At 32.5% G+C, this 21,811-nt stretch overlaps 1 protein-coding gene across 1 annotated transcript in view; it reads right to left on the minus strand.

Annotated features, from left to right (window-relative positions):
* The window catches only part of LOC111705046 (intersectin-1), a 49,417-nt gene that overhangs the window by 20,996 nt on the left and 6,610 nt on the right, over positions 1-21,811 (minus strand). Inside the window, exons 8-25 of the mRNA XM_023477474.1 lie at positions 20,845-20,917; positions 20,342-20,418; positions 19,969-20,055; positions 16,797-16,938; positions 16,212-16,376; positions 15,240-15,309; positions 14,667-14,756; positions 11,466-11,551; positions 10,717-11,292; positions 10,458-10,590; positions 9,910-10,088; positions 9,216-9,284; positions 8,042-8,104; positions 7,393-7,476; positions 6,489-6,554; positions 5,409-5,523; positions 4,878-4,939; positions 4,004-4,112 (exon numbers count right to left, since the gene is read on the minus strand). Coding sequence (XP_023333242.1) covers positions 4,004-4,112; positions 4,878-4,939; positions 5,409-5,523; positions 6,489-6,554; positions 7,393-7,476; positions 8,042-8,104; positions 9,216-9,284; positions 9,910-10,088; positions 10,458-10,590; positions 10,717-11,292; positions 11,466-11,551; positions 14,667-14,756; positions 15,240-15,309; positions 16,212-16,376; positions 16,797-16,938; positions 19,969-20,055; positions 20,342-20,418; positions 20,845-20,917 — 2,246 coding nt within the window. The remainder of the gene's footprint in view (positions 1-4,003; positions 4,113-4,877; positions 4,940-5,408; positions 5,524-6,488; positions 6,555-7,392; positions 7,477-8,041; positions 8,105-9,215; positions 9,285-9,909; positions 10,089-10,457; positions 10,591-10,716; positions 11,293-11,465; positions 11,552-14,666; positions 14,757-15,239; positions 15,310-16,211; positions 16,377-16,796; positions 16,939-19,968; positions 20,056-20,341; positions 20,419-20,844; positions 20,918-21,811) is intronic.

The following is a 21,811-nucleotide window of genomic DNA, read 5'->3' on the forward strand; positions in this document are numbered from 1 at the left end:
CTAAAATAAAAACTATTCTCATACTTGTGCTAAAATCAAAACTATTCTCATATTTGTGCTAAAATCAAAACTATTCTCATATATGTGCTAATATCAAAACTATTCTCATATTTGTGCTAAAATAAAAACTATTCTCATATTTGTGCTAAAATCAAAACTATTCTCATATATGTGCTAAGATCAAAACTATTCTCATATTTGTGCTAAAATCAAAACTATTCTCATATATTTGTGCTAAAATAAAAACTATTCTCATATTTGTGCTAAAATCAAAACTATTCTCATTTTTGTGCTAAAATCTAAACTATTCTCATATATATGTGCAAATATCAAAACTATTCTCATATATTTGTGCTAAAATCAAAACTATTCTCATATATATGTGCTAAAATCAAAACTATTCTCATATATTTGTGCTAAAATCAAAACTATTCTCATATTTGTGCTAAAATAAAAAACTATTCTCATATATATGGGCAAATATCAAAACTATTCTCATATATTTGTGCTAAAATCAAAACTATTCTCATATTTGTGCTAAAATCAAAACTATTCTCATATATATGTGCAAATATCAAAACTATTCTCATATATTTGTGCTAAAATCAAAACTATTCTCATTTTTGTGCTAAAATCAAAACTATTCTCATTTTTGTGCTAAAAATCAAAAATAGTGATACAAATAATGTCCCATAAATTTGACCGTTTCCTTCTCTAAATATTCTTTTATATGAAGATAATGAAGCTATGTGGAGCATTTGGAATTTTTATATTAAGGCATTGCGGTTCAATTCATGTCCATTGCTAAAACTTTCTATGACAGCTGGTTTAAAAATAAATAATGAAAAAGAAATACTAGTCTTATTTCTTGAATGACTGTTTTTAATTAATTTCAAAAGAAATAGATCCTTCAGTAATCTGTTTAACAATTACTTACATGAGTTTTCACGTGGCGAACAATGTTTTTTTTATAATACAAAAATAAATTGTTTATGAAAAAAACCAGCTCTTTTAGGTTTTAAAGGTTTTCCTTATCTAAGTGTGCAGTGTCTTCTTTTTGATTAGTAGTTATATTAGTGTTAAAGAAAAGGCTAATAGCTCATCATTAATTAAAAAATGGCATTCCGAGAAAATTTGATTCTGTTGCTGTGCACACTTTTGACTGAGTAAAAATAACATTTGAACGAAAAACCTAATGGTTCATCAACAGCGACTTGAAAAAAGTTCAAGGTCTATTATACAGAGTACCCCACGAAACTAAATAGTAGAAAGACGACTTTTAAAGGTCGTTTTTATCTTTAAATAATTTGTAGAATCACAAATATTACCTAGTCTTAATATTACTAAAATGTGGTCTGCTTTCAATATTACCGGAGATTTGAAGAAATTCATTCAGATTTAAATTGTAAAAAAAATCGAAATTGTTGATATCTTAAAATAATTCTTCATTCTGGAAAAGAGGACCATTGAAATTTTGTGATTGTTGTTTCATGCATCATTCATGTAAAAATAGGATTAGGAACAAAAAGCCGCAAATAATTTCAGTGATCTAAGACGATGTAAACGTCGTCTTTCTATTTTCAAGTTTTGTGGGACACCTTGTACCTCATGTCAAGTCAACATTTTGCACAGTTCTTCAAGTCAATCTTTGAGACCTTACAAGTTCAAAGTTTGTTATCTTCTAGATAAGGTTCTTTAATATTTGGTTGATTATTCTGGATGCGCTCCAATGTACAGGAAATATTATCTCCTTGGCATAGATAGAATCCGCATAGGCACACTCGCCTTTATAATCAGTGACGTCATATGCAGATTCTATCTACAGTTCAGATATAAAACTATTACTTCCAATACCCATACTATATAAGTAAAGCAAAAAGCAAATGAAAGAAAAAACTGAGAAACTAAATAATAAACCCAACATAAAATAAAATAACAACATTTAGTTTGATTTTCTACATTTATTAAAATCATCACAATCCGAAATAAAATTACAATAAAATATGACATAATTATTTTTAAAACTAAATAAAATATATAGGTTTTAAAAGCATAACAGTGAAAGGTGTTCAGCAGCACTTCGGTTAGAAACAAAGACGACATTATAAAAAGTATTAATAGAGCCAAATATCTAAGTTTGAGAGTTAAAGATCAGTTTTAAGCTAAAAATTACGTCACATAAATCTGACGCAATCTAACTTAATAATATGCCTCTAGAAAGTGCGGATCAAATAACTATAAATTAAATGTCGTCTTTAAACTGAAATATTAATCTTTTATCTTCAGATCATTAAATTATGTTTATTTTGAGTTTTGAATCATGCAAACTACGCAAAATAGATTTTAAGTTGACCCAGCAAACATTTAGTCTCCGACATACCGCATATGTCGACCAAAATTTTTTACCATCGGCAATATAAGTCGGTTTCAATGTTTCGTGGGCATAAACTACATAGATTATTTTTTGGTTGAGACTTAGTTAGCAGAGTATAGTCTTAGTGATTTTGTGATCAAGTAATTTTTAACTAGTTCAATGAGTTCAAAAACTACACTTATACAATGTGATTTACTTGATTCAGATTAATGTTCTAGTTAACGGAAATTAATTTAAATTGAGTAAAAGCAGTGCCATAATAAGTTGTGAACAGTTTTACAATCATTTTCATAATTCTTAAAAGTTTGCTAAAATCTTTAAAATTCTAAATGATATTTTTCCAAGTTTTTTATTTTATTAACTAATTCTTCGGGCTTTTCGTTTAGAAAAAACATTTTCTGTTCGGAATGTAATTTTCAAATTAAACATAATGTACTTTAAAAAGAAGGCATTACTAAACAACTTTTTTGAACTAGATAAACCCTTTCTCAGTACTTGAGATTAAATGTCGGGTTTCAAAAGCAGATTCTCTATAATCTTTGGCTCCGGCTACAGAAGCTGAAGAATTGTTCTCTGAAAAGGTATTAGCATCATTAAATATTCAATTAAATATTGTTAAAATAAACAAATAAAATTTAACAAGAATTTTTCAATGCTGCAATGCTGTAATCAAAACAAAACAAAAGTTAATTTTTTAAAGGATCGGACATTAGAAAGAAAATTTATCACAAGAAATATACAAAACAATGTTAGATATTAAAAATATAATTACAAGTGTTAAAAATACAGTGGTCGCCAGAGTAAAGAGGAATGGTGATTTTGTTTATGTATAACCGAGAAATGGATTCTTGCATACTGCGTAACGACCGCATACTAGCTTACTTTATTTCAAACTCGTCTTTGTATTCATAAGTTTCGAGGTGACCACTGTACTAGACCAAATAACAGGTTTACTATCTAGCTTCCCTATTTTTTCTTTCATGGCAGAGCATAATAAACATGATTGTGCCAGTAAAAAAACGTGAAAAAAAGATGAAAGAAGGTGAAGAATGAGAAAAGTGAAGAGTCCCTTGAAATGCTACAAATCTACCATAACATTACTGTTTCGAATCCTGAAAATTGAAGGACCTTTTTTAACGGACAAGCTTTTAAACCCTTTATATTGGTTTAAAAACCATTTATTTTTAAATCAACCGCAAAATATTTTAACCTACTTCGAGGAAAAGGAGAAGGGAATTATATTTATTCCTAGTCGTGAATTCAGATCTTTTAGCTCGGCACTTTATTTGATATTTATTGTTTTTCTTAATAAACATTTAAAGAAAACATACTAAGTGCTTTGCTTTTTTTCCAGTTAGGGCCGGGGAGTCCAAATTTTATTTTATTCAACCTCAATTCTAACTTAAGGACCATTCAAATCTCGGATCCAAATTAAATGGATTCATAAAACTTAAATTAAACAACCCTGATATGGATATTAAAGTGTAAAGCAAAACTAACAGTGAGAAATAGCAACGTGGACAATCCATACCGAATATGGCATCCGGTAAGGCGTTAACCCGGCCTTCACAATTAAAACACTACAAAAGACAACGAAAAGCAGACTCTGCGAAGTTAGTGTTAACTTACATTTAGCAGGCTCTACGTAGTTACTAGGGAATACCCCGGTCTTGTCTCCTAGTGAACCTCTCCACCAGTCCGCCTCATCCCTGTTAGTTACTTGGATACTGTCACCAGCCTGGGCAATCAATCAATCAATCAATCACTCAACCAATTAAATAATCAATCACATAATATAAATTGGCTTTGTTTGTAGGTTTTGCAGCTCTGTGTGCATAGAGAAATATCATTTCAGTTTCTCCCATGGTCAGATTTAGAGATAGAGCTTTCTAAAACATCAATGAATTTTCTTACAAACATGATAAACAGATCTGGTAATTTGTGTATTGAATGCTCCTGCTGGGGTTCATACTATTTTCTACAAAATCATCGTGGAATTGTGAGAATTATATATGTTGATCTAAATGGTGGATTTGTTCATCATGACTTCAAGAGATAATTTACAAACGTTTTGAAAGTTCTAGCACTAAAGCTGACCATGGGAGAAGCTAAAATGTGCTTTTTAAACATATTTCTCTATGCGCCTTAAAGTTATATAACCTACAAATCAAGCCATTTTTTATTTTGCATTTATTTTTCTTGGGTGTACAGTGTTCACGTTTGGTCAAGTAACAACATAAAATTATCAGATTTTTTGTACAATTTCATAAATCCTAAAAACCTGATATTTGAGTAGCGAGCTCGGAACTAACAGATTAACGTATTATCAAAAAGTAAACCAATTAACTTATTTATCAACAAAATATCTAACAAATAAAGTACAGGAATGAATAAAACTAAATCAGCCAATTAATAAAATAAAATCATGAGTCAATCTAGTTCCGTGAATAAAATAAACATGAGAAATGGAAAGAGTCAATCCACGTGCGAAAACCGGTTTTACCTGGAAGCTGAGCTCGTCTTCGTATTGCGCTACGTAATCAAACAGGGCAACAAACTTCTCCCCTGGAGAAAAATAAATATTATATATATTATATATATTTGCTAGCTTAAGAACCCAGCGTGGCCCAGGTTAGAATATAGTCCCACCGTTTACCCGCCCTTTGTCGTAAATTACGATTTAAGATATTTTCCCGGAAAAAGTCGACATCCCTCAACTTGAATCTCAAAACCAAACAAAGAACATTCCCGAGGTTTTGTCAAGTTCCCCAATTAAAATTTGTGGCAAATCTATCAAGGGTTCCTGAGTTATGATCGGACAAACAAACAGACAGACAAACAGAAATTACAACTTAATATATCATCTTATACATGGTAAACAAATGGTAGGATTAGAAATGAGATTAGAAAGTGGTGAACAATTTGCCGGGAGAGATTAATAACACTAGAAAGGAAAATCTGATTTTTAATTTCCTTTGTTCCTCGGATTTGTGTTCCTTGTAAGAAGACCACTTTTAACCAATTTCCGACCTACCTTCTCCTGCGGGCAGATCAGTACTGGATTCTGCAGGTTTCTTATCTGAACCTCCGTCCAGCAGTTGAACATAACTAGCTGGAAACCAACCAACGGCACGCTTCTTTCCTTTGCCCTAGAAGTATGAAATTTTTATCAATGAAAGCAAAGAACTAATTCAAGCAAAAGCTTTTGAATGCATTAAGCAAAAACAAAAATTTTTTATTTATATGATTTTTAAAAAAATAAACCAACGTCTAAAGTTCTCCTGATTACAAAACTTGGGCTTTAAAGTAAAAAAGTGTTTTCTAGTTATTGTTAAAACTGTCAAGTAGGTTGACCGCTGAATGCGGCAATTAGTTTCAAAAATCTTAAAGGGAGTGTTTGGTGGTTGAACTGAGAATGTAGTATTGCGGATAAATGTTTAGAGCTATTAAACGTTTCATTGATGTATACTTACTGAGTTTTAACGCAAAGACGACTTTCAAATTCATCCATTTGGATGGTTACGTTTTGAATATCGATTTTTTTTAAATTATTTAATAACGACAACAAAAAGTGTAACAAAAATTCTACAGTAAACTTAATAGGTGTATAGGAATAAGTTGAGAAAATAAAACTTAACTCTTATCATCGAAAATAAGTAATCTTATGTTTCTGTAATCTCTCATTGTCCACAAAAGCTTTCAGGAGATTTTCTGGAATTTTTATTGAAAAGACGACATTTGAAGAATTTGTAGAAATCTGCGAACAAATTCGTTTAGAATAAGAACTTCAATCTAATGATGAAAAAGAAATAATTGATTCTAACATTGATTTATTGACAAATTTCTATTGAGAAATATGTTCCTAATTTTTCGTCGTCCTTATTTAATAATTTTTAAAAATCGATTCTCAAAAGGTAACCACCCAAATGGATGATTTTAAACGTCGACTTTGCGCTCAATCTCAATAATTATACATTATTAAAACATTTTATGTGTATCAAATGAATCCTAACAAATTTCTCCACAATACTACATTCTCAGTTCAACTACCATACATTGCCGGTCACTCCCTTTAACTGTCATACGGGTCCGCCTATGTTAAGGTGTTACTTACCCCTGCTTGTAGTTCTCCCTGCCACCATCCAGTCTCAGTCTTCTTCTTCACAAGGATCATCTGACCCTAAGCAACAAAAAGGTCAGTCTAAAAAAAAGATAAGGAAGTAGGATGGGGGGAGGTTATGGGACAGAAAATGTAAAAGAAATGGGACACAACACAGCAGTTGAAATTGAAAAGAAAAGGAAAGAATCGATAAATCTATAAAAACCATCAGTTGGGAATAAACTGAACCGATAATAACTATTCATAACACTGTTATTTCGGTTCCCAGTGTTATAAAGTTTTTGGGACAGAAATTTTCTATTTTTCGAGAAGGTTCGAGCCTTTTTAGATTTAACAAAACATAACCTAAAAATGTGAGAACCTTCGAGATATAGACAAAAGGAATTGAGTCTTTGCCAAAAACTGTGATTTTATAAACCCTATATCTTTGGAAACCAATGTCTTAGATCTTTGACAATTCAAACCATGACCTCTGTTAGATCAAATAATATAAGTTTGAAATATCGAAGGTTAACGTCATTGGGTTCCAAAGATATAGGGATTAAAAAGAAAGAGTTTGTGACAAAGACTCAATTCCTTTAAGTCCAAAAACATTATAGCACGTAGTGCCAAAATAATAGTGTTATAGGTAATTTTATGAAAAGTTTGTGTAATTGTCTTATTTCAATGGCTCTTTTAAATCAAATAAGCTCTGAAACAAAGCAGAAGTCAAATTATAAAGTTGATTTCAATTTTATTTTCATTTCAATTGAAAAATAATATTTTGGGAATATCCTATTTTTTTGGAGAAAATCCGGGAACCTATCAAAACTTTATAGCACACGCTGTATAGGGTGTACCTGTACCTTGTCTAATGTACGATGTACGGTGTACGGTGTACAGTATACAGTGTACATACCTGGGCTAGAGTCAGCTGTTCCTTGGATGTCGCTGCATAGGGTGCAATAACCTTAGCTATCTCCATCTTCTTTCCTGACTTATCCTTAATATTATTATAATGAAAAAGGAATTAAATAAAAATTCATGTTTAATTTTGTTAGTTCATATGAAAATCAAATCTTTTTGCATGCATTAGAAAAAGTATGGTTTATTGTTGATTGGTTTAATAATCATTGGTATTTAGTTCATTAGTGGTTTTTAACCCCCCTGTGTCCGCCCCTGCCTATTTCTAACATAATGAGAGGGGAGGGTATGAAATAGATTTTTTAGCAAGAACAACAAAATTCTAGAACTATTACAGCTTTTTCTGTGATATCCATTTGTCAAATCTAAGAGCGAAAGAGTTGTGTCTAAAATCTATGTTAAATAGTCGCAGTATACTTCAGTAGTGCCTGGAATGATTACAAGCTGAGAAAAGTTCATGCCGCAAAACATATTTACGTGGTGGTGATTACAAATTTAGATGGGTGTGCACTCCCTCCCTCAGTTAGATTAGAAAACTTTCCTCGATTTTAAGGAGTTAAACCAAGGTTTAACGGTGTATCCACTGAATACCGAACACGGTCGATAAAGCTAGACATCAAAACAATTTTTCAGTTTGTTCTTACCTTCTTGGATTTTTTTGGTTTCTGTCCCCCAGATTTATCCTGGGAGACAGATCGAACCAACTTCTGCAGCGTGAAATATTTATTGATTAGAAACAAAATTTAACTGATCACTTAATTTGCTGATTAGATATAACTGATTAGTTCCTTTGTTAGTAATATGTATAAGCTGTCGTCGTTTATATAAATACAATGAAGACGACTCTCTAACTTATTTGTTATTTCTACCAAGCTTTAAAGGGCACAACCATTTAAACATTTGAATAAATAGAAGTTGTCTTTGTTTCCTTGTAAAATTGTAATTTTAAAAGCACTTGTTGGGAATCAAAGCACTGTTAGTATTAAGGCGTTTTCATTGTATTGATATAATCTCCGACCACACTGTTTATATCTCCATATTGCCAAACCGATTTTCAACATTTTTATAAAAACTTTTACTTTTAATACTTAATATAGTTTCTTGTTTTAAAATAGTATAATAGTCAGTATAAATCGAAATAGAAGTCGCCTTTGTTTAACATTTTAATCAGATATATATAAAGAAATGTAGATTAAAATTTGTAAATTAAAACGGTTACGAAAAAGTTAAAATTACAGAATGTCTACAGGGTGTCCCACGAAACATGACAACAGTAGCAAGACGATTCTAAAGTCGTCTTTGATCTTTGGATTTATTTGAGACTTTCAGTCGTCAACTTTTTTCACACGAATGATTCTTTAAACAATAACCACAAGATTCTCCTAGTTCTTGGATTGCCAAAATGTGGTCTGCCTTTTTTGTGCTGTCAATATTACAGTAGATATTGAGAATTTCGTTCAGATTTCAATTTTATTAAATAAACATAAATTGTCGAAATCTGAACAAAATTCTTCATATCTTCGGTAATATAGATTAATCTTACTTTTTAAATTTGGCTTACAAATAAATGCGGTAAATTATTTCAAAGATCAAAGAAGACCTTTCAGTCGTATTTCTACGACCATGTTTCGTGGGACACCCTGTATATTTCTGATTAAAAGATTGAAGTAAGACGACTTTCCTTCAACTTTAAATTAATTTTGACTCTGAGACAATGCCTTCAATTAATCCATGAAATGTTAAAGCTAATTCACCCTAAAAATAACCCTACAAATACCTCAAAAAGTAAAAAATCCCCGAATTAAAAAAAAAAAAAACCTCGGCATCCGAAATCTCCGAAGTGTCCGCAGCTGACGTATCATTCACGGAGGGTTGGTCGGACCCGTCCTAATTGGAGGGTATGGGGTTAGTAAACAAACAAAACAGTACACTGTACTGTGAGTACAGTTTAACGGGGTTGGTTAGTAAACATTTTACATCACACCTTACTACAATTAATGAAATTCAAAAATATGACTTATAAATCTTATATTTCTGGAAAAAAAAGAACTGAACACTTGCCAAAATTCGAATTGTCTTATCCCTTTATGTTTGCAACCTGATGTTATAGACCTTAAATATTTCAAACTAAGAATTCTGTAAATTCAAATAGTCAAACTTACAAATATCAAAGGTTTGTAAGACCAGGTTGCAAGGATATAGGAAATTAAAAATTCCGAAATTGTGACACATGTTTCTTTATACTAATAAAATTAATTTTAGAGTACAATGTGGACAAAAGACAATAATGTCAATTAAACTGTAAACAATAAAAATACTCCCATGAAACATTAGAGGCTCTATATGAGACCATTGAAGATTTAATAAATTTAATTAATGTTAATATTAACATCAATTAAATTAATAATTAAGATCAATGGTCTCATATCGTGCCTGGTATCCCATGAAAGGACAAAGTGTTAAATACAAAACAAGCATCTACCCAATATATTTAACTATACGTTGAACTAACCTGTGGAGCGGGTTCTACGTAGTTGAACGGGAAGACACCCGTCTTGTCTCCGATAGTTCCTGTCCACCAATCCCCGTTCTTAGCGCTCACTATTATCTTCTCCCCGGCATCAAACTGAAGATCGTCGGGCTCCTCCGAGGCGTAGGGATATACTGCTATATACAGCTCATACTCAACTCCTAGATCAGTAGATCATACTAATTATCAGATATCTAGACTTAAGTTGGAAAAATTCTAGAAACCAAGTACAGGGGATTTTGAAGATTTCAAAATGGTAAAAATAATTTTTAAAAATGCCCGGCGCATTTTTAATCACCCCTTACCCATGTTTTTTTAAAAGAATTTTTGATCACTTTTACGACAAAACTTTTAAAAATCCATTCTTAAAAATAAAATTAGAGCACTAGAAGATGGCCCTCTCCCCAAATATTCCAGGTGGATGCCCCCCCCCTCCCTCCCCCAAACGCATAAGCTGGCTATGGCTTAATATAATCCTGATTTTTAATATACTTCTGACAAGTTAATTTTTAGATGATTTATCTTTTTACCGTTGGTTTCCGCTTGTTCTCCCTGAACAGGATCACTGCTGATGTCTGCAGAGGTTTCTGCGGCAGCATTAGTAGCAGCAGCAGCAGCAGTGGTGTCTGCCGATGTAACTTCTTGCAGACCAACTCCAGATTCCTATAAATAAAACAATTTACCATCATTTCGTAGAAATCAGGATTCCTTAAGTAAATTGTTGGTTTGACTGAAAAAGAAATTTGTTGGCATAAAAACTTTTGAAAGATTTAAAGAGAAAATCTTTACCTGAAATGATCCGTTTTCACTTCCTGTCTCTGAAACCTCAGCAATAGGTTGTAGGCTGAGCTCAATCCCATCTCCACACCTCTCCGCATAAGCTTCTGGAAACCATCCTATCTTTCCATTCAACTCCCCACCAAGCCATCCAGGTTCATGCTCCTGCTCAGGATGAACCATAATAATGTCGTTGATCGAGAAGGAGAGTTCGTCCTCGTTCCTGGCCTCATAATCATACAGAGCCTTGTATTTATGATATCCGGCGGCTGCTGCTTTCTCCTCAATATCAGCTGCTTCAGCAACCAAAGCAGGTTCAGCTGCCGAAGGAATAGGAGCTGCTTCAGCTTCTATTTCTGCCACTGCCTCGGCTTCAGGAGCATCTTCGAAACCTCCACCCCAAGCATGATTTGGATCAGTTAACTCCCGGATTTTCTTTGACTTCTCTGCCCTAACTTCGCGCCGTTTTTCGTCGAAACCTTCATGCAGAGCTTTGCAAGTTTCGATCATCTTTTTTAGATTCTCCCTGTGCTCCTGGAGTATCTTCCTGTTCTCCTCAACCTCTTGTTTCTTTAAAACCTCCTCCGACTTTGGGGAAACAGAATATTCAAAACAAGTTTTTTTTTTAAAAATCAGTTTCAGAATGAAATAATTTTTTTGGGGGGAAAATCATTTTTTTAAAAGATCAATTAGAGTTTTAGGTAGATCCTATTTTTCACATATTATTACTAAATCAAGAAAAAGATATTTCTGTTTTGTTCCTTGACAGTTTCATATTGGATTCTCATCTCCACGACCTTGGCCAACTTCTCCTCCTTCTTCAGGTCAAAGTCGGTGATCTCAACGACTACAATATCAGAGATAAGTCTGTATATAAGATTAATTAGTAAATAACCTAAGTAGTAAAGATTTTCTTTTGATGTATTTTTGTATTCAAGTTTAACCAATTATTTTGTATTTTAAGTTCTGAAGATAACAGGGCAATAAGTCCAAAATTATCCGGTTTTATGCAGTTACATCAAAAAAATTATAATAAAGCTTCTAATTTTAAACCACATTACTGTACAGTGTACAAAACAACTTTGTGTTTACAGTTTGTGTTTCAATATTGTACACATTCACTAATGTTGCTTTAACTTGATGAATCAACAGAATTAATTATGCTACAAACTATTTACAATTCTTATATGCAGTTCTATGGTACAAAATCAGTCAAGTTTAGAACTACAACTTGGATGACTTGGAAAGTTAGATTTTTTACAATGCTGCATCACAGAAAACACAGATAAGACAGAGAGTCAGTGTTTTAATTCTAAACTCTTGTACTTTTAACTTTACAACTCTACCATTATTATTATTTATATTTCGTATTAATCCAAGATCAAGCATTATGAAACCAAGTCAAACTTTAAACAGTTAATAGAACAACTATTAAGGTAAAATATAAGAAGTTTTGTAACTTCTCTTGTGGTTTATATAAACTGTACAGTGTAACCGGTCAGAGAGGAATCAAAATTACTGAGTTCGTAGTATTTGTTGTCTTAAGATGATTTGATGGACTATGGATTAAAATTACAATGGTACACCACAAGATGGATCAGATTGACAACTGTACACTACACATTGGACCAGATTGAAAACGGTACAAATCCAATTGATAATTTACAACAGTACAGTACACAATGGATCAGAATGACAACGGTACAGTACACAATGGATCAGAATGACAACGGTACAGTACACAATGGATCATATTGACAACGGTACGGTACACAATGGATCATATTGACAACAGTACCGTACACAATGGATCAGAATGACAACGGTACAGTACACAATGGATCAGAATGACAACGGTACAGTACACAATGGATAAGAATGACAACGGTACAGTACACAATGGATCAGATTAACAACGGTACAGTACACAATGGATCAGATTGAAAAAAGTACAGTACACAATGGATCAGATTGACAACGGTACAGTACACAATGGATCCGATTGACAACAGTACAGTACAGAATGGATAAGATTGACAACGGTACAGTACACAATGGATCAGAATGACAATGGTACAGTACACAATGGAGCAGATTGACAACGGTACAGTACACAATGGATCAGATTGACAACAGTACGGTACACAATGGATCAGTTTGACAACAGTACAGTGCACAATTTAATCAACTAAGACTGATCTGTTATTAATAAAATTTATAAGTCCCTCTGATATCGTGCATCAACTTCATATTCATGTATTCAACTAATTCGTGCACATTGCATATTCAAAGGCTAAATAAAATGTAAACTCTAATTGTTCTAAACCAATGGTTGCTGTATTGTATTTTTATCATGCAAAACTGATTCCCTAAATCTTGACTAAATCTCATTGTAATACTACGTAAAAATGATGTTGAAATTATCAACTGGGAAGTGGACAGACAATATAATGCTGTAAATTGCCAAAATTTCAGCAATCAAAAAGCAATCCAAAAATAAGTCGAAAAATGAGACAAAACTTAATCCGAAACAAAATCCAAATTGAGTCCAAAAATGAATCTTGAAATTAATCAAAAAATTAATCCAAGATTGAGTCCAAAACTGATTTCAAAAATGAATTTAAAATAAATAAAATATGAATCCAAAAATGAATCCCAAAATGGATCCAAAAATGAATTCAAAAATGAATCCAAAATGATTAAAGTATAAATCCAAAATAGAATCCAAAATTAAATCCCAAAATGAATCCAAAATTGTATCCAAAATAAAATCTAAAATCTGAAATATCTCTCGTGCACTGTATTTAAGTATAATAAATGGGTTTAAGTCTGGCAGCTTTTACTAATCTACAGGTTTATTATTAACTAAACTTTATTGTAGGGAATGTTATCGCATTTGTAGTTTTTCATATTATTTTACTTACAAGCTTACTTGGAATGATTTACAATTAAGTATTTATTGAACCAAAAAGAATTAGATAGACAACTTTGACTTCTAGGTATCTTTATTTTATCTGGAAAACCCACTAAACAAGTTGAAAAGAAAAACATAAAATATTACGTAACAGTCCCTAATAACATATTCACAATGTTCAAAACTTTTCAGTTTCTCCCGACCTTGAATTCAGAATTTGAAAAACTTAACCACTGAATCGCCAACTTTGATCCCCGATTAATATGGTCTTTTTGATTCCATTTTACTTAAAAACTCCGAAAAGTTATTTGGTTTGATTAAACATTCGAAAAAAATTTATAGAATTACTAATTTTAAAGAGTTCAAAAATAATTTTTAAACTATTGTTATTTGATGGTTCCTGAAAACTGAAAAGTGAACATGTCTTAAAAAGTTAAATTTTTCAGAGCAACTTAGCTCTGTGAGGTCTACCGTGCAGCGAGCAATAGTGTAAACCCAGGTTGTATTATGTACATTAAGTTTTGACAAATCTGCAATAATATATTTCAAAAATGTTCCAATTAAAATGGGATCAACTGGACAATTATTTAAAAAAAAAAAAATCTTAAATGTCCATGCTAAAACTAAATTTTGGTTTATCCTTAATTATGGTATTTTTTTCAAACATTCCTTATTAAGGGTCTTAATTCCTAATTTTAAGGTACGCACTATTCAGAGTAGCATTACCGATTCACAACGGTACCCTTAACAATTTACACATTAGTCTGGTCAAAGATGAATGAGACATCTTTATTTTTCTAGCTTAACATTGATAATTTTCAGTTTTCAATCATGATTTCTCTATAATATTAACAAAAAAAAAGAAAATTGTCAGAATTCAACGCTTTTCGAGATATAAAATGGACGATAACTTCCCAATGGTTGATCAGGTAAAGGGTTTAAAGGGTACAGTTCTGAATCGGACATGCCACTCAACAATAGGGCCACTTTAAGTCTAATCCTCGTGATTTCTAAATACAACCCGGGTTTAAAGCTCTCTCAGGTCTACCTTCCGGAACCAGTGATTTGATTGAATGTGAGACAAAGGAAGAAATATAAGCAAACTTGTTCCTCTCTTCGTATGGTTCAGCTTCAAATACTGAAAATATTCCCAGATCTCATCGATACAGAGAACAAAACTTATAATGAACCTTTTTTTGGCGCTCAGGCGATTCATTTCCCCATCGAAGGTTTTACCTAAGAAGTTGTCGCCAAGAATACAACTTTTCTCGATTTAATTCAAATAAAAATTGTGCAGTAGATATCGGTTTAGTCACTGAAGCTGAGAAATATCCTCTTCAAAAATTTTGCCCTTGGGACATATTAGAAAATTTCTTATACCCGCAGTAGCATCCCGTGCAGTGGTAGTTAAGGATTATTCCGTTTCCTTTGGTTAAGGGTTAGTTTTAAATATTAGTCACTGAAGCTGAGAAATATCCTCTTCAAAAATTTTGCCCTTGGGACATATTAGAAAATTTCTTATACCCGCAGTAGCATCCCGTGCAGTGGTAGTGAAGGATTATTCCGTTTCCTTTGGTTAAGGGTTAGTTTTAAATATTTAAATCCATTTTTTTTTCTTTACCTTGTCCGTCTTCAAGCCTCTTCTGATTGACCTTGTTCTTGGCTTCAAGCTTAGACTTTTCTTGTGTCACCTAAAATTTATTAATTTATTAATTCATTTCATTAATTTATTTATTAATTTTTGTTTGGAGGTATTTAAGAAAACGTATTGATGAAAGTGCTGATGGGTTTTTAAAGGCAATAATAGAGAAAATACATACAAGATAACAAGTTAATTGACAACTTCTTTTTGTTAAAGTGTTTCTGCTGTTTGAAAGCTCAGTAGAAATAAAAAAATTGAAATAGAAAGTCGTCTTTATTGTATTAATATATGCGATGCCGACTGTAAAAGAAGATCTATGGGAATAACGATAGAAAGTTTTAAAGATTGGCGATAATTGAAAAGTTACATTGAAGGTAGTTTTTCAGGATCTGGTATGAGAATACAACTGGATTTTGGAATAGTTGAGAAAAATCATAGATTTTGGATCGGGATAATAGAAAAATGTATCAAAGGATTGAGTATTGATACTTGTGAATATCTATAAAAAGGATTGTTCTTGGATTGGGGTTAAGTGTATTTGTAAGATTTCAATTAAGGGAATGTTTCTAGATTTGGACGGAGGTAATAGAGAAAAATCATTTGCAATGGATCTCAAGCTTTTGCTGTTAGACAGAGATATTTAATATCTGTCGTTTAAACTTATTCTTTCAATGAAATTAGATTAAAAAATAACAATAAAAATATCAGTTTCCCATTTCAAAGAAGCGCGGATGTTTTTTATACATTGAGATCCATGAAACTAGAGAATAGAACGACGATTATTAGACAAAATTATCCAGTGAATATAAAGCACAGGAATTGTGCAATGAACTTTGATTTTCAAACTAATGGTAACTGTAAAACCTTTTGTTTAAGAACAGCATCAAATGCACTTTAAATTGGCTAAATATCGTCTTCTCTTCCACAGTTATATAGGACAATTTAGTTCACCTGCATGAGCCGCTGGTTTTGGTCCTTGAGTTGGTTTTTGAGCGCGTTAAGCTCGGCCATCTTGGTATCCCTGCTAGTTCGCATTCCGTCAATAAAGGACTTAACATCGGTAACTCCGGTTCTAGTTTCAGTTATATTGGTCGTCAGTTCAGACATCTTTGTCTTCTACAAGGATCAAAGATTATTAATTAATGGCTCAAAATTGATTAATAGTGAGAGTTGTTGAGTTTTGTAGACTTAGTTGAACAATGTCTACGTAGTTTAAATTAACTTCTCGCAGTTTGTTAGAGTAATTCTTCTTACAGGGAGGGATTATCTATAAACGTGGACATAAATTCACTAAAAGTAACAGATAATTAACCGCTTTACTTGACCCCCCCCCCCCTGGAATCGGCAATTCGCTTTTCCTATAGATCGGTTTTTGCAACTCTGCTAGTAATCCCGACAGTACTTTTAAATGTCTGAATATGCTTAACTTAGTAAAAGAGAGACGATTGGAGTTTTTAATCAATGAAGCGCCACTGAGAAAACTAAACCATTATCAAACATAAATTTTAGTGTTTTTAGGGTTATATAATAAATTACCGCGTTCTCTAGTTCTGCAGCAAGGGTCTCCTTCTTGGCCCTGAGCATGAGAACCTTCTCAGTCTCTCTCTGGCGGTGCTGCTCCAACTCATTCCTTCTCTGCTTCTCCCACTCCTCCATCCTCTGCTTCTCCATCTCCTTCCTACACATTAGGAACCACTTAAGACTTGGAATTCATTATTTTCTTTACGCCGTTTTAACGCCTCCAGAGGTGGAATTCAACCAACCAGCTACGGCCATCAAAGGAATCAAAGGTACGCAATATGGTGAATTGTTCACTAACAGTTGCTTTTTAATAATCATCAACTTTTATGGAAAGCCAAAGGAATTGAGTCTTTGGAACAAACTCAAATATTTAAACCTCAATATCTTTATAACTCGATGTTGTGAACCTTTGATATTTCAAACTCATATTATTTGATCTAAGAGAATTCATAGTTTGAAATATCTAAGGTCTGCACCATTTGGTTCCAAAGATATAGTGATTAGAAAATCAGAGTTTGTGGCAAAGACTCAATTCCTTTTCTAATTTCTTAATTTGGAGGAGATAACATCTTAACTTTTGGGTGGCTTTTCAGAGCTTGAAAAAAAGTTATAAAAATTAATGAAAAATGTGTACAAATCTGAATTGTAACTGAGGTCTTATTGGAGCTTCCAATGATTCCAATATAATTTACAGTTTTAAGAAGAATGTTTTTTTTATGTATTTGAGTTTTAATCAATTATTTCCTTTCAGATTTCTTTCAAGTATATAAAAGAGCGAAAACATTGCAACGTTGATAAAATTAGATTTTCTTTGATAGTAAAAACACGGCTAACTTTCTGATCTTTTTGTATTTGGAAAGGTTTCCAGGATGGACACTTTTTAAAATTTGTTTTAAACTATAATTATTTTCTATATTAATCTATAATTTAAATACTTATGGAAACTGGATTCAAGATATGTAAAACTAAAAAATAATCTTATACTAGATCTTCTAATTATAAATTCAGCATTTAAACCAGAAAAAAATGGAAAAAATACTTAATGCAAATTAAGTGTTTTTTTTGCACAATTCGTGATATTTGCTAAAATAAAAATCCTCTCATTTACATTTTAATTCATATAGTGATACAGTGGTCCCTAAATAGCGAAAACTTTTGGATATTATATTGTTATAGGATTGCATTAATCTTGGAAAAGTAAATAAACACACGCCACAAACTCTAATTTTCTAATCCCTATATCTTTGCAGACTGACAATGTATACCATTAATAATTGATTTCACAAAGTTCTTGGTTTGAAATAAAATATTTCTACGACATTAGGTTGCAAATTTATAGGAATTAGAAAATTTTAATTTTGGGCTTAACTGTTTGTTTTCTTTGCAGTTTGCACAGAGACAGAATTATTCTGCTAAAAATTTAATCCCAAGATTATTTCAAGTCGTCTTTGCTTTTCATTGTCTTCGGCCCCTGCTTATGGTTAAGAATAAATATAGTTGCAAGATTAAGATCCCTTTTAAACTTCCTGAGGCCGAATTTAAAGAATTTGAGACGCGGCTCAAATATGGTTGGTTCCGCTTAAGATTGTATCTAATTTTTTAAGATTTAAGCCGGCTCATTATTGAAACCGGTTTTTGCCGGATTTGAGACGCGGCTCAAATTCATTAAATTCGGACCTAGTTTAACTATTTTCCTTAAATCTACTAGCTGAGGGGTGAGCAGCATGCATTTGAACTTCTAGGTTCAGTTTCAGGGTTCAAGCGAAAAATATTTATCAATAAAATTCGAAACTATGCGAGCAGAGAAGGATACAGGGATACCCATAAAGGATGAGACTTTAGAGACGCGACTGTGTAGAATAGAATGACTTTTTATAGTTCATTTTCATACAACTTTATATTTTTTATTTCTTTACCATATCATTTACTACAAATTTAATTTTTCAACGTAATTCTTTTTAAATAATTCAAGGTTGTTATTAAATTCTTATCCTTATTGGGAAACACTATATATCAAACCTGGTTTACCAGCTGAAGTAATTACTTGGTTATGTTGTATACTAAGTCTATCCACTTTTAAGTTTTACCTACTTCTTGTGCTTTAAAAAAATTATAATTCAAGAGACCCTCCATGCAAAGAGGGAACTGTCCGATTTACAACGGTACCTTTAAAACCTTTTTGTATTGGTCGAGTGCAGAGATATATTTTACGAAACTTGTAAAACTGTAACTCAACACAGCGCACACTTAAATTTGCCGCTTAATTTCAGTGGTTTTCGATAAGTTTAACTCACATATCTCTCTACTCGACGAACATACATGTTTAAAGGTACCGTTGTGAATCGGGCATTGCCCTCTTTGCATAGAGGGTCATTTTAAATTATAGTTATAGTTCATATTTAAGTTAGCTTTCACCATACAATTATTTTTCCTAATTAGCCAATCGTTATTATGCAAATATGATATATTTCTGTAATGCACGATTTTACTGTTATTCTACTGAGCTAAGATTTGTAACAGAAATTGAAGTTTGTTAGTCAAAATTTATGCTTTAAATACGATCCTCTATATATAAAAATATGAAATTTCAGAAAGGGGTCATAATTAGACAAAGTTTCTTTGTAAAAATGCTTACTAGTTTTTCCGAAAATCACGTGACACGACTGACCGGCTGAATTCCTACTTCATAGAGAGAGACAACCCAGGTTTTAACTGTTTAGTGAGTTGACTTAATAATCCGATTTTGTATGTTTTGAGTTTTTTTTCCAGCAAGTTTGCCTCATTTACTACTCCCGAACCATTAAAAAATATGCTTGCAATAACATTTTTAAAATAAATAACAATATGATAATATTATAAGTTTTTTTTTAACAATTTCGGGAGCAGTATCAATTGTGCTCTGGTAAAGAAAATATAACTAAAATAATAAATAAAAATATTTCTAAAACTAAGTTTGTATTTAGTGTTCATCAATATTACATGCGTATATGAAAAACTATTAAAAATTCATGCCGCAATACAAAAAATATGGGGCCGGGGGGGAATAAAACAAATGCTGAGGGAAAAATGTGAAATGCAAAGTTTTAGTTTATTTGCCCCTGCATGCTTATTGATCATTGCCCATTGTCAAAATTATGCAATGACTATTTTACATAAGTACTTAAAAATCTAAATTCAATCAACTTACTTTTGCTTTTCCCTTTCCTCCTGTTCTTCTTTCTCCTTCTTCTTTCTCTTTTCCTCTTCTCTTTTCTGCACCTCAAGAAGGGATGCCCTGCAACCCACGGAGAAAAAGATAGATAAAAGAAAATTAAAAAATTCGGTGCTGTACTAAAAGCTGCAAATAAAATAAAAGTGAATCTTGAGGATTTAAATTAGTTTCCGGTCCAGAATCCAGAAAGACAAAAAATATAGTTAATCAAATTGTTTAAAAAAAAAGTGGGTGTGGGTGTAGAATAAAAAATCCCAGGTCATAAATGAGAAATACGCATACGTTTAGTTTATGTGCCTTTGGACGTCCTTGCCTTCATTTTTACCAAATCGCCTTTTTAAATGCTTACCGCCGTTTCTGAAGTTCTGCTTGCCCCGCCTCCCAGTTCTCCCGCCGTCTATCCTCAAAGGATGCTGGCGATAACACCTAGAATATGGCGTTAATTATACACAATCAGAAGGGGGGGAGAAGGGGGGGGGGAGAATTTGATTACATTATACAGTGGCATATTAGGACAGTCCTAGAACTCTACCTAAACTAAGTTTTTTTTGCGTACTGCAGTTCTTGCAGTACACCGACCGAATTGTTCAGCGGGTATTAAACTAATCATAATGTAAACAAACAAGATTTGTAAACAATGATTACTTAGGCACATACCTACCCTTCTCCTTACTCATGTATACCGAGCCTAGAGTTGTCCCCAGGAAAGAATAATGACGTGACAGTAAATGTAAACAAACCGTACCCCCCTTCCCCAACAATTTTACCTTTGGGGGAACATTAAATTTACGTCGACAGCATTATAATATCCCCCCATCAAAAAGTTCGCAGATTTGTTGCAAAAATATTTACCTCTTCGTTTACTCCGGACTTAACACTACCGGGTGTACTGACTCCAGACACTACTCCAGACGGAAGATTTTTCCTGGAAAATAATTCATTTAAGATGTTGTACATTCGTCGTCGTATATATCAATACAATGAAGACGACTTTCGATTTCAATATTTTTTACACCAAACTTTAAAACAGCATGGAAACTTAGAATTATGGAAACAATATAATTTTAATTTGTCATTATTAATGAGGAATTATGGCAATGGTTCCTCAGAATTTTCAAACCCTGCTCAGCAGTGACTTTTATTTTTCCAACCTGTAAGAATATGTAAACATAGACATTACTTGTGCATTAATTAAATAATTAAAGTGAATTGCTGGGGAAGTTCTAGCTCCCTGTCTACTTCACCCATCAGCACTTCCCCTTGCCATATGTATTTTACACACGCCTGGGGTTGTCTGTTAAATCCGCCCAGGTTTTATTATATTAATGATTCCTGTATGTCGGCGACCCGGGTAAAATCTATTAAACACCAGAGATTAAATTGTTTACTAATCTTCTGTTTTCTCTGTATTTCAAGTCTTTTACTAGCCTATTACACATCGGGGATTAGGTTGTTATCTAATCTCCTGTTCTCTTTGTATCTCAGGTCTACTAATCTATTGCATAATAGAGATTAGGTCATTATATAAATTTTTGTTCTCTGTAACTCAGGTTTTCTACTAAACTATTGTACAGCAGGGATTATGTCGTTAACTAATATCCCGTTATCTCTTTATTCAGGGCTTCTACTAATATGTTGCTCAGCCAGGATTAGATCGTTACCTAATCACCTCTTCTCTCTGTATCTCAGGTCTTATACTTATATATTGCACACAAGGGATTAGGTCGTTAACTAATCTCCTGTTCTCTCTGTATAATTTAGCAATGATTAGGTTTTAAACTAATCTATTGCACAGCAGGGATTAGGTCGTTAACTAATC

Source organism: Eurytemora carolleeae, unplaced genomic scaffold (genome assembly GCF_000591075.1).
Source record: "Eurytemora carolleeae unplaced genomic scaffold, Eaff_2.0 scaffold18, whole genome shotgun sequence".
NCBI classification, from domain to species: Eukaryota; Metazoa; Arthropoda; class Copepoda; order Calanoida; family Temoridae; genus Eurytemora; species Eurytemora carolleeae.